General features: G+C 67.6%; 2 protein-coding genes across 2 annotated transcripts; one reads left to right on the top strand and one right to left on the bottom strand.

Moving 5' to 3' along the window:
• Nucleotides 1-546: 546 nt before the first annotated feature.
• On the top strand, nucleotides 547-2,815 carry LOC126041150 (sulfotransferase 2B1-like). Its single transcript, XM_049806485.1, has 6 exons — nucleotides 547-687; nucleotides 1,498-1,706; nucleotides 1,875-2,001; nucleotides 2,077-2,171; nucleotides 2,244-2,424; nucleotides 2,509-2,815. Exons 1-6 carry the CDS (start codon nucleotides 549-551, stop codon nucleotides 2,622-2,624), a joined length of 867 nt encoding a protein of 288 aa, XP_049662442.1. The 5' UTR covers nucleotides 547-548; the 3' UTR covers nucleotides 2,625-2,815.
• A 2,735-nt stretch (nucleotides 2,816-5,550) lies between these two features.
• On the bottom strand, nucleotides 5,551-12,581 carry CPNE7 (copine 7). Its single transcript, XM_049806463.1, has 16 exons — nucleotides 12,495-12,581; nucleotides 11,197-11,662; nucleotides 9,085-9,267; nucleotides 8,939-9,013; nucleotides 8,598-8,672; nucleotides 8,420-8,503; nucleotides 8,240-8,329; nucleotides 7,933-8,031; nucleotides 7,381-7,467; nucleotides 7,214-7,273; nucleotides 6,860-6,993; nucleotides 6,707-6,761; nucleotides 6,498-6,549; nucleotides 6,263-6,396; nucleotides 5,848-6,084; nucleotides 5,551-5,688 (listed from the first exon to the last, which is right to left on the bottom strand). Exons 2-16 carry the CDS (start codon nucleotides 11,419-11,421, stop codon nucleotides 5,551-5,553), a joined length of 1,728 nt encoding a protein of 575 aa, XP_049662420.1. The 5' UTR covers nucleotides 11,422-11,662; nucleotides 12,495-12,581.
• Between the last annotated feature and the right edge of the window lie 92 nt (nucleotides 12,582-12,673).

The following is a 12,673-nucleotide window of genomic DNA, read 5'->3' as shown; positions in this document are numbered from 1 at the left end:
TGGCTCCTGCGCAGGGGCCGGCGGTGGCCGCAGTGTCGTGCATAGCAAGAAGCATCGTGAGGCTGCTGGGAATGGCACAGAGCCATGTGGAGAGAGCCAGCCCCGCTCCTCGTCCCAGAGTGTGCTGGGATGTGAATCCCTTCCTCCGGCACGGTGCCGGCCGTGGGGAGCCCAGCTGTGGGGCACGTGGGCTGGCACCCCTGGGGTCACCGCGGGCTGCCGTGGCCGTCGAGGCTCCCAGCACCCTTCCCACCGCTGGGCGAGCAGGGTGCCCCTTCCTGCCCCCGCCCCCCGTCCCCCGTCCCCAGCTCTCCTGACTGTGGCGGTGGGTCTGGCTGTGCAGGACCCCCGTCCCATCCCGTCCTGTCCCAGGGGTGTCCCCAGCCCGGGGCCATCCCGCAGCCCCCCTGCCCCGCAGCAGCGCTCTCCCGGCGATGGCCCCAGCAGGAATGTGCCGGGGGGGCCCAGCCTCCCGCCCTCCGGGACGCCTTCCTCTTTTGCAGCTATTTAAGACCGGTCGCCAGCGCGTCCCTTGCAGTGGCCGGGCCATGGATCGGATGGAGGTGACGGAGACCTTCGCCGGCATCTCCCTGCCCGGCCACCTCCACACCCAGGAGTCCCTCGGCTTCGCCGTCACCTTCCCCTTCCGTCCCACCGACGTGGTCATTGCCACCTACCCCAAATCAGGTGAGGGTCGGTGGGGTGAGGGGGCAGGTGGGGGGAGGGCGAGGAGGGTGCCGGCCAGGGTTGGGGGACGGGGAAGGGACTGGGGAGCAGGGGGTGTGGGTGGGACTGGGGACCCCCAGGCTGGAGGGGTGGGGGGGCACGGGCAGGCTCTACCACGTGGCCCTTAGCTTGCCGGCAGGACCGGGAGCTGCCTGCGTGGCTGGGAGGGGGTCGGACTCGGGGCCAGCTCTTTCCCGAGCAGGGCCCCCCCACCGGCCCCCGCAGCCCGGTGGCCACCGGCCCCTCCAGGCACAGCACAGGGGTCCCCCGGCCCCAGCCGTCGGCTCCCACCCCCCCAGAAGCCCAGCACTGTGGGTGGGGGGCAGCCGACCCCACACCCTCCTCCCCAGCCCCATCCTGTCCCCAACCCTGGACTGGTGTGACTGACTGGTGGGGGCTCTGGGGGTCCCAGATGGCACTGCCAGCCCAGCTGCTGCCCCATGCCATGCTGTGCCGTGCCGATCCACACCACACTGAGCTGTGCCGATCTGCACTGCGCCACACTGTGCCGTACGATGGCATGCCGTGCTGCGCCGTGCCCTGCTGTGCTGTGCCATGCTGTGCCATGGGGTGCTGTGCCATGGGGTACTGTGCCATGCCGTGCTGAGCTACACCATGCCATACAGCACTGTGCTGTACCATGCCATGCCACGCTCTGCCCGTCTGTGCTGAGCAGTGCCATGCCGTGGTGAGCCGTGCCATGCCATTCCACGCTGTGCAATGCCATGCCATGCCATGCCATGCCGTGCCACGTGGTGCCCGCTTCCCCAGGCACCACCTGGATGCAGGAGATCCTGACGCTGCTGTTCAGCCGCGGGGACGTCCTGCCGGCCAAAACCATCCCCAACTGGGAGCGGGCGCCCTGGCTGGAGCAGATCTACTTCAGGGAGGCACTGCAGGATACGGCCACCCGCCGGCTCATCACCACCCACCTGCCTGCCCGCGTCCTGGCCCCTGCCCTGCAGCAGAGCAAGGCCAAGGTGAGGGCTGGGGGGGGGGCCAGGACAGTCTGGGGGTTCCCCACAGGGGTATCTTGTGCCCACGGGGCTTCCCGCAACCAGGGTGATTACCAGGGGCTTTCTGAGTGGGGCAGAGCGGAATCCCCCCCCGGCCGTGGGGCTGATGCCATCACCCCCCCCCCCCCCCAGGTGATCTACGTGGCTAGGAACCCCAAGGACGTCGCTGTCTCCTTCTACCACTTCCACCGCTTGGCCAAGTTCCTGCCTGACCCCGGCTCCTTCGACACCTTCCTCACGCGGTTCATTGAGGGCACGGGTAAGGGCTGGGGGGGTCCCTGGGGTCCTGGGACTCAGCGGGGCCCCTCCGTCACACCCCACCTCCCCCCCCCAGTGCACTACGGCTCCTGGTTTGACCACGTCAAGGGCTGGCTGGCCCAGCGGCAGCTCCTGGACATCTTCTACGTCACCTACGAGGAGCTCCACCAGGTGAGCCCTGGTGCGTGTCCCCGTCCCCGTCTCTGCCGGCTGCCCCAGGGCTGACCGTCCCCTCCGGCGCAGGACCTGCGTGGCACGGTGCAGCGGCTCAGCGCCTTCCTGGGCTGCCCGCTGGGACCGGAGACGCTGGGAGCCCTGGAGCAGCACTGCAGCTTCGCCACCATGCGGGACAACGCCATGGTCAACTACTCCCTCATTCCCGCCGAGATCATGGACCACAGCCAGGGATGCTTCATGAGGAAAGGTGATGGGGGGGACGGGGGGACACGGTGGGGGGGTGCCGGCCCTGGCTGCAGCCTCCCTGTCACCCCTTCCCCTCCGTCCGCAGGTGTGGTGGGGGATTGGCGTGACCACTTCTCCCCCCTGCAAAACGCCCTCTTCAACCGACTCTACCAGGAGGAGATGGGCGACTTGGAGCTGCCCGCGCGCTGGCCCATGGCTTGAGGGTCCGAGGAGCCGGGGGGGCCGGTGGCACTCGGCCCTGCCACTGCACAACGCGACTGACACCCCCCCCAGCCTGCCGAGCCCCACTGCGGGGGGGGACACCCTGCATGGGGTGCAACTTATACACCCCCGTGCATCACCCTGGGGGTCCGGGCTGCAGTGGGGCTGGGGTTTGGGGGGGTGGACATGCCGGCTGCGTGACAATCCCCCTGCCCCGGGGGACAGGGGACTTTTCCGGTAACACATTGCAGGCATCCTCATGGCCTTCCTTCCCCTGGACTGGGGGCACGTGGCCGTGACCCCCCCTTCCGCCCAGCCCGCCCTGCAAAAATAAATATTTATTGCTGTTTACAGCCAGGCAGCACGTTCTCACGGGCGTGGGACGGGAAGCGGCGTGCCGACGGCGCCAGAGGCGGGAAACACTCGGCGTTATCGGGGGCCGGATCGGGGTCGGGACCCATCCCCGGGGACCTTATCTGTGATGGGGGGCAATGGCTGGGTGGGCAGCGCAGGAGGCCGTGGCGGGCTGCCAGGCCCCACGGCAGGGTCACGGCACAGCTGCACGGTGCCGGTGTTTGCCGGCAGAGCTCGGGCCACAGAGCTGGCTACTTCAGCAGCACCCAGGGCTGCCAGGCCCCCGCCATCCTCCCAAGGTCCCCCCATCCCTACCCCACTGCATCGCCTGCAACCCCCTCCAGATACCCCCTGCACCCCAATGCCCCCCGCCCTGACCTGGTGCACCCCTCATGATGCTTTGGGGGGTGCTGCAGTGCCCTGACCAGCCTGGCTGGATGCCCCCGCATGCTGATCTCCCCTCCTGGGGTGTTTGCACCCAGGGGCTTGTCCCACCCTGGTCCCCCCAGCATCCTGGGGTGCCCCAGGTGGGCAGCACCCCCAGCCCCTGTCCTGCCACGCTCTGAAGAATTGCCACATCAAGCTGCTTGGGAAGCATAGGCACCACCAATAATTAACCCCTGGCTTAATTAACTGGCCTTCGCCAGGACAGTGTGGCTCACTGCCGGGGTGGGGGGTGGTGAGAGTCTGCCCTGGCACGAGCAGGACCCCTCAACAGCACTTGGCCGAGCCCTGCTGCACCGCTGGTGGGTGCAGCCCGGCCAGGTGACACTGGGAACCCCCAGCCCCTCGGGGGTCCTCCTGCACCCACCGGTGGGGCACCCACCCAGCCAGCCCCACAGAGGGGCTGGGGCAGACCCCTGCCTGCACCGAGGGCCGGCTGCCGCCGCAGCCTCGTCAGGCGCTGGGTTTCTATGGCGACGTCTATTATCCTGCTTTATAGGAGATGAATCAGGAGCTATAAATATGCGGGTTGATCAGGGTGGTGCAGGCAGTGCGCTCTGCCTGCATGCAGGAATGCCGGCAGCGGGCAGCGCCAGAGGGTCGTGGTGGTTCAGCGTGGCCATCCCAGTGGCCGGGTGAGTGGCTGCCCGGACCGGGACAGGCTGGCATCCCTGTGCTGGCACCCAGGGTGATGGCGGCATCCCTGGTCCAGCAGCCCAGCTTGGTGGCACCCGCCTGGCAGGGTTTTGGGTGACCCCTGCCCTGTGACGGCTGCCCCGGGCCCCAGTTTCAGTCCCTGTGATGGCTTTGGGTGACACCCTGCTCCGGTGGACGTCACTGCCCCAGGAGCATCTGCCGGCACCAGGACGGCAACACACGGCGGGTGAAGGACACACGGCACAGTGTCACACAGCACATGGCAGTAGGCAGCTGGCACACGGCGAACAGCACCCGGCGTTTGGTGCAGCAAGTAGCGCGCAGTGCTTAGTGCGCTGCACACGGCAGCGGTGTGGCACAGAGCCCGGCGTGCAGTACACGGCACATGGCACAGCATGGCACAGTGCATGGCATGCAGCATACACCACACGGCACGTGGAACATGGTGCATGGCATATGGTACACAGCACATGGCACAGTACATAGCATATGGCACATGGTATGTGGCACATGGCACACGGCACATGGCACAGTGTACAGCATGCAGCGTACAGCACATGGCACAGCGTGTGGCATGCAGTGCGTGGCACGCAACCCACAGCACATGGTATAGCACATGGCACATGGTACATGGCACACGGTATGTGGCACGTGGCACAGGCAATGTGCTGGGCAGGGGCAGGAGGCGGGTGCCGGCGCTGCCTCCACTCCCGCTGCTGTGGCCTGGATTTTGGGGCCGTGGCAGCCGGCAGCGGCACAGCAGGGCAGTCGGCTGCTCCGGCACAACTTGAAAGCGGTGGCTGCTCAAAAGTACCGCAGCTTCAAAGCACCGGTGCTCCCCTGCACGCTGCCAGTCACGAATACCCTTAAATATAGGGGCAGCTGGAGCGGCCGGTGGCAGTGCCCGTGCAGGCAGCTGAGGCTAGGGGACACGTTCAGCTCTCACTTGCTGCCGGCCAGGGCTGGGCAGCGTGGTGGCACGGTGAGGGGCACGAGGGGGGCCGGGCAGCACCCCGAGAGCTGCCTGTCCCTCTGCCCGCACCCCGCTGAGCACCCGGCAGGGAAGTTTGGTGTTGGCGCCCAGAGAGCACGTGGCACGGGGCTGGTTGCTTTATTGGGGGGGTCCCCCACACACGCTGGGGAGGGGGTGGTTCGTCATGCAGCCTCCGAACGACGTCACAGCAACAGAAAAGCGGGGACCGAGAGGACCACGGGGACAGCAGGGATGGAGTGGGAATGGGCCACAGGGCACGGACCACTGGGACCAGGCAATGCCCGCTGGGGACCCCCAGTCCCCTGGGCAGCGCAGGGAGGGGTGCCCTGCACAGAAGCACCGGGACTGTCCCCATATTGTGCTGCCGGCTCCCGGTACCCCCCCCGGCCCGGCAAGGAGGGGTCTGCGGCAGGTTTGGGACCCGGTGGGGACCCCGTCTGTCCCCACACCATGCTGCGGGGAGCCGGTGGGGGGCTCTCACTGGGGCGAGCTGAGGTTGGAGTCGGGGGTGTCGGACTGGGGGCAGCGGGGGGGGAAGGCCTTGTAGCTGTAGTACTCCACCACCTGCTTGGGCACCTCCGCCAGCACGCACTTCGCCAGGGCTGTCGGTGACGCCTGCGGGATGGGGGACACCGGGGGGGGACAGGTGAGTCAGAGCACGGTGGTACCCACCTGCCCCTGTGTGAGGGGCAGCACCCGCGGGGGCACAGGCATGCCATGCCACAATGCTCGGTCCTGCCGTGGGGACAGGAGAACCGCCGATACCCCACTCACGTTCTTGAACTCCCGGAAAGGGACGAACTGGACTATGTCACGGAGGACGGGCTCGCCCTTGGGGGAGCGCAGGATGCCGTCGTCCCCATCCAGGATCTGCATGTCGGTGAAGTCGGCGTTGCCCACCCCCACGATGATGATGGACATGGGAAGGTAGGAGGCGCGGACGATGGCCTCCCGTGTGTCCGCCATGTCCGTCACCACTCCGTCCGTCAGGATCAGCAGGATGAAGTATTGCTGGGCGACACACACGGATGCTTTGGGAGGGGTGGCGCTGCCTGGCCCCACTGCCGGCCCCAAGCGGGGGGAGCAGGACAAGGGGTCCGCTCCGATGTGGGAGCAGCCACAAGTGGCATGAGCGTGCCGGGTCTCAGCCCAGCCTTTAGCCCACTGACCAGGGGCAGCGGGTACCTACCGAAGCCTCCTTTGTCCGCTCCTCGTTGGCTGCCACACGAGCCACCTTGGAGATGATCGGGGCCACGTTGGTGGGGCCGTAGAGCTGGATTTTGGGCAGGCAGCTCTGGTAGGACTCCACAACGCCCTGGATGCCTGTGCGGGGATGTGAGAGGTAAGGGGTGGGCAGCACCAGGCTCTGGCACAGCGGGGGGCTGTGGGACCAGCCTCCCCAGCCCCATCAGAGCTGGACTCACCCTCGCACTCATCATTGTCAGGGTTGAAGTTGATGGCAAAGTCGTGGGAGACCTGGAGGGCGAGGGGGGGGGGGGCAGCTGGTGCTCACCCACCCGCCACGGCCCCCGGCATGTGCTGAGCCCCACAGGAGCCACGGCCGAGGGTGCCTGGAGGGACGAGGGTATCCCTGGCATTCCATGGGGCCCCAGTGCCCTGACCACCCCCTTACCTCATACTTGGGGGGGATCCTCGCACCAAAGCCCAGAGCTGAGAATTTCTTATCGCTGCAAGGGAAGAGGCATAAGGAGCCCCGGCACCGGCACTGCCAGCACGAGGGTGCCCATCACCGGGGTGTCCTGGCCCTGGGGTGGCCATCACTGACCTGTCATAGTCCTGGCAGATCTCACCCACCGCGACCAGTGCCTTGAGGTACTCGTTGGGCTGGTAGGGGTTGATGTAGTGCAGGGAGCAGCTGTTTCGGGGGTCCCCGTTGGAGGCCGTGAAGTCAATGGCCACCTGGCGGGGGGGGCAACGATGAGGGTCCCCCCATGGTGAGCAGGGCTACCGGCACCTCCCTGCTCTGATCGGGTGGCTGTGCCGGCCCCGCAGCACAGCTGAGGCTTTGGGCAGCTGGGATGCAAAACCCACGGCCCCTGGCCCTGGGGACAGGCGCTTGGCCCAGTGCCAGAGCCCCTGCCCGGCTGCCGGCGCTTCGGGGCGGGGGTATGCCGCTCACCGTGAAGTGGATCTGGCAGCCGCCCATGATGTAGTCCAGGAAGGAGTAAACCCTGTGGATCTTCCAGAGGGACCCGCATCAGCCGGTCCTGCCGTATGCCACCCCGCAGGAGCTGGGCATGGCACGGCACGGCACGGCACGGCACAGTACGGTACGGGGGTACTCACCTTCAGGTCCAGCAGCACCACGACCCCCGAATTCTTGTAGTTGCGCTTCTTGATTTTGTACTTGGGGTTCATGCAGTCCCACTGCACCTGTGGCACGCAGCACCCGCGCTGCCTGCAGCCCCCCAGCCCCGGGGATGCGGCCCCGTGCGCTGGCACCCCCCCAGCACCCCGCAGCACCCCAGCCCCACGGCTCTGCAGCACTGTGACCCCACAACCCCATAAACCTGCAGCCTCATAGCCCCATAACGCTCCAGCCCCATGGCTCTACGACCCTGCAGCCCCCCAACCCTGCTGCCCCACAGCCCCAGGTTGCAGCCGCCTTCCCTGCTCCCGACCACAGATTCCAGCCAGGACCAATTTCGATTCCAGCCAGCCCAGGACCAATTTCCCCAGAGGGGCCCAGACCCACCATCCCTTCCCCAAAGAAGGGGACAAGTGAGGGGAGAACGGCCCCAAAACCAGAGGAGGAGCTGGGAGGTGCCTCCTGGAATGGGATCTGCTGGCAGCACGGAGGAGTGACCCCACAGGCTGTCCCCGCGTCCCCACGCCCACCTTGTTCTCCCCCATCGCCTTCTGCATCTCCTCAAAGGTGGTGAAGAACTCCCCGATGAAGTCGTGTTTGCCCCGTGAGTCGTAGTCCCACACCACGCACTGCAGCAGGGGATGGCTCAGCCCCGGCTGGGCAGCACCTGGCTGGTGGGGCCTGCACACCCACAGGCCCCCAAAACTGCACCCAACCCCAGCACCGTCCCCGGTGCCTTGGGGTCCCCGGCTTGCCGCTCGTGCGGGGCCAACGGGGAAGCCAGGAGACAAGTGCCCCCCCGGGGCAGGGGTGGGGGTCCCCATCACCCTTCCTCACCCTCAGCTTCCTCTTCTCCTCGCAGCTGCAGAGCGAGTTGAGGGAGACCTTGAAGGGCTCCCAGATGGGGCTCAGGTTGTTCTTCACCACCTGCAGGGGTTGAGGGGGGCTCAGCGGGGCTGAGCAGCTGCCGGGGCGGCCATGAGCCATCTGAGGGATGGATCCTGCCCGGGGCCTCACCTCGGTGCGGTATACTAGCTGCTCGCTGCGATCGTCGTCGATGCGGTAGATCTCCAAGAAGGGATCCGACTTGCTGAAGAGATCCTGGAGACGGGAGGATGGGGCAGACCACCATCCGCCCTGCCCACCCTGCCTGCCCTGCCTGCACGGCTCCCCTTGCCTGCAGGACCCGGCTCACCTTGTCATCCAACTTCTTGGCCCGGAAGGCAAGCTCCACGTAGCCGTTGTTCCCCGAGATCTCCTCCGAGATGACCTGCGAGGACAGGCGGCTGTAGGGTGCTCAGCACCCGGCACAGCTTTGTCCCCATGCCCTCCCTGCCAGCAGGGACCCTGAGCCCTCCTCACCCCCAAGAGCCTGGGGGGGCAGCGAGGACATGAGGAGGGTCATTGGGGACCACCCCCCATGTGCCCCAGCTCAATGCCCCCCCACCCCAGCTCAGTGCCACCAATGTGCCCCAACTTGGTGCCACCGCGGGGTCCCAGCTCGGTGCCGCTCCCGGTGCAGGTTTGGCTGCTCACCGTGATGGTGGACTTGCCAGCGAATTTCCCGTACTTGAGGAACAGCGGCTTCGTCACTCGCTTCTGCGCCACAATCTGCAAAAGCCGAGGGGTCAGGGAGGGGACGTTGCCGGTGGGTGTCCCCGGGACGAGGGGCGCGGGCTCACCTGCCCCACAGTGCACTCCATGCCCCCCAGGAAATCATCGTCGTGCGTGCCCACGCCGGCGTGACCGTGGCTGTCGTACACCTCGAACCGCAGCTTCTGCACCTCCTCGAAGTAGTAGTCCACCGTGAAGATCTTGGCGAAGACGGGGTTGAGGTTGCTCTTGATGATCTCACTGCGGTCCACCTGCATGATGGGAACTCGGCTTGGGGGGAGACAGCGGGGCCAGAGCCCAGCTCGGGGCTGGATCTGGGACCAGCGGAGCTGCCTAGGCCCTTGGGATTCTGGAGCTCACCTGGAGCCGGACACGGGGATGCAGGAACCCAGGGGCAGAGGGATGTGGGGATGCAGGATGGGGGATGCCGGGCAGCTGCCGGGAAGGACCAGCCCTACGCAAGCGTTTACCTGCCCGTGCCGGTTCCCAGGCAAACGGCATTTGGAGGCACTGGCTCGGGCAGGGACATGTGCCCCCGAGGGCACACACAGGTCCCGGAGGCACTGCTCCCTCCGGAGCTTGGGGCAAACCCTGTGGTCAGTTCGAGGGGATGCTCTGACTCCGGACTATGGTTTGCCATGGCTCTGCCCAAGCAGGAGCAATAGGCTAGTGCCCAGGATGAGCCCCTGTGCTCCCCACCCCAGGCTGGCCAAGGGCAAGGGCCATTGGCCACCGTGGCCCTGGCAGGCGGGTGGGTGCTCAGCGTCTCCCGGCCGCGCCGGCAGCGGGTGCCGAGCAGCTTTCCAGGAGCTTCCCCCGCACCCAGTCCCTGCCAGCGTTGAGTCAACAGGACGCATCCTGGCCAGGGCACCCTGCCAGCCCGCCGGCCCCTGCCCACCACCTGCCTGGTCCGGCAGCATCTGCTGAGCCCGCACCGCTGCGGCGGTGGCAGGGCCACCCCGTGCAGCACTGTGTCTCCTGCGTGGGCACTGCCAGCCCCGCAGCCCCATCACCGGGGCTCCGGGTCTCGGTCATCTCAGCCCCTCCAGTGCCAGCCCCTGCTGGCCTGTCGGGCCATTTTGGCTCTCGGACCCAGCGGGCAGCGGCTGAGCCAGCTTCAGTCACCGTCTCGGCTGGGCTGGGGGACATGTTCTGGCAGGGACAGGGAGGGAACAGCTCACAGACTCCCACCCACCAAAAGGTGGCCCAGGAGGGGCCCTCTTGCCTCTTGGATCTGGCCCTTGCATGGCACGGCACAGCACGGCATGGCACACAGAGTGTCAGATGGCACACCGTGGCACAGTAGGGTACAACTGGCTTGGCCCGGCGCAGTCTGGGGAGCCGCAGCTGGCACAGGGCCCCTCGCCGCCTGCCCTGGCTCCGGCTCTGGCTCCGGTGAGCAGAGTCAATTACACGCAGAGGGATTTAGCGCTAAATCTGCCGGCTGAGCAGCGGTGATTAGTGAGCGCGGAGCTGCCGGCACCAGCCCAGAGCTAAGCCGTGCGGGAGCGACGGGAAGGAGCCGTGCCAGCCCCAGCGCTGGCCACGGCTCGTGTGGGCATCATGGCCCCACAGCACAGCACAGCGAGGGGCACGTGGCTGCAGTGCCGGCCCCCCTCTGAGCTGGCTGTCCTGAGCAGGATGAGGCCAGCCCAGAAGCCCTGATCCCCCCCCAGGGGTGGCCAAGGTGTCCCTTGGCCCTGGCCCGGGGCAGAGGAGCCGTGCTGGAGCCATGCACCGTGGGCACCCTGTTCCCCGGCTTTACCGGAGCCCCCGAGGACTCGCTCTAACCAAGGTGTCTGCACCGTCCCCACACGCTGCCAAGGGTCCCACAGCACCCTGCCCTGCTCCACGAGCCTTGCGCTTTGTACCCTACACCTCGTGCTCTGCTCCCTGCACCGTGAACTCTGCACCTTGCGTCCAGCATCCTCTGTGTGCACCCTGCACCTTGCTCTGCACCATCTCCTGCACCTTGCACCCTGCTCTGCACCCTGCGCAGAGGCTCCTACCCTATTTCCAGCCCCATGGGTGTTGCAGCCACCCTGGGGCTGTCTCTGCTCCCGTCACTATCACAGAGACACAAACTCTGCGCCCAGCACCCTGCACCCAGCCCCGCCATGACCCCGATGACAGCCAGCCCCTGCTGCGGTGGGTGCTGGCGGTGCCCCCCACCCTCCTACCTCCATCCACTGGCCCTGGGACTGCATCAGCAGCAGAACGCAGGGGTCCGACTTGTTGAGCGTGTCGCGGTCCAGGAGGTGCTTACAGCTCACCCGCAGCTCCACCTTGGAGACGACGGCCAGCGGAGCCTGGGGGGACGGCTCGGGGGTCTCACCCATGGTGGCCGTGGCACGGTGGGTGGCCAGGCGTGATGGGGGGCAGGCGGCCCCGTGGGAGAAAGGCATGTTGGGGGAGCGGGGCGGCGAGGGCGGCCGCTGCCTTCGTTAGGGAGCCGGGCAGGCGCCCGTCATGCCCGGGGCACGTCGCCCCGCAGTGCCAGGCGTGAGTCTGCGGGGTCGGGCAGGTCCCCGGTAGCAGCGGGTGTTGGTGGGGAACAGGGTGTGATGGTCTGGCGAGTGGAGAGGACCGCAGGGACCCCCTCTGAGATGGGGTAGCCGTTTCCAGTCCCAATGGCTCCGCAGGGCCCTGCAAGGCGTCAAAGCACAGCGGGGTGAGCCGCAGCTGGGACACCCCTCGTGATGCTGCCCGTGTACCCCCAAGTGCTACCCAGCCCCACGGGTGCTGCCGTGCCCCCGTTCACCCACCAGCCCCCTGGGCTGACCAGGGGTCCCGTGGGGCTGTGTCCACCACTGCCCACCACCCCGCACAGGGGCAGGATGCATCCCACGGGGAAGGGGCACCCGAGTGGGGCCAGGATGCTGTGCAGGAGCGGGGGCTGCGCAGGCAGCCCTGGGCCCCCACCCCGGGGTGCCCTTCCTAGCACTGGGGAGCAGAAAATCCCCTCCTGCCCCTGAAGGCAGCACACCCCCCGTCCAGGCAGGGCTCACCGGCAAGGGCAGCGGGGACACCAGGTCCTTGTCCGTGCCGCCGGGTGATGCTGGCAGTGCCCGCCATATCCCGCTGTACCAGGCAGGACTGGTGGTGCCCCAGGGGACCCCCCGTGCTGGGGACGGGGACCACCCTCCACCCGGAGGCTGGTGATGCTCAGCCAGGTAATGCTGCAGTGACGGGTCATTGAGGGGGTCTGCCAGCCCCAGCCCAGGGCTTGTCCACCCCAGCCAAACCCCCGGGGGCTGCCTGGCTCAGGCTGAGCAGCACTCCTGCCCGCACCCCAGCGTGCCCAGCCCAGCCAAAGTTTCTCGGCAAAGTCATGCGTGGCCCCGGTCCTCCCCGGCACATGGCTCTGGTGCCCCAGCTCCGGCGGGCATCGTCCTCTTTCCTGGGATCGATGGGCACCCCTTGGCATCCCCCAGCGGAGTGGGCACCGGCTCCCACCCTGCCCAGTCAACCCCCTCACCTGGGTGCCGGTGGCCTGGGCTCCGCACACGGCCGGGCCGAGAGCTTGGGTCGGTGTGCCAGCCGGAGCTGGTGTGCCAGCCGGAGCCGGTGTGCCAGCCGGAGCTGCCGCCGCTGCCACCTCCACACAACTGACTCAAGCTGCAGTTCGGGAACGGAGCCCTAAGAGGGAGACGACAA

This window comes from Accipiter gentilis, chromosome 7, assembly GCF_929443795.1.
Source record: "Accipiter gentilis chromosome 7, bAccGen1.1, whole genome shotgun sequence".
In the NCBI taxonomy this organism is placed as follows: Eukaryota; Metazoa; Chordata; class Aves; order Accipitriformes; family Accipitridae; genus Astur; species Astur gentilis.
The sequence above is the reverse complement of the archived record's forward strand: the minus strand, read 5'-3'. Positions and strand labels throughout refer to the sequence as shown.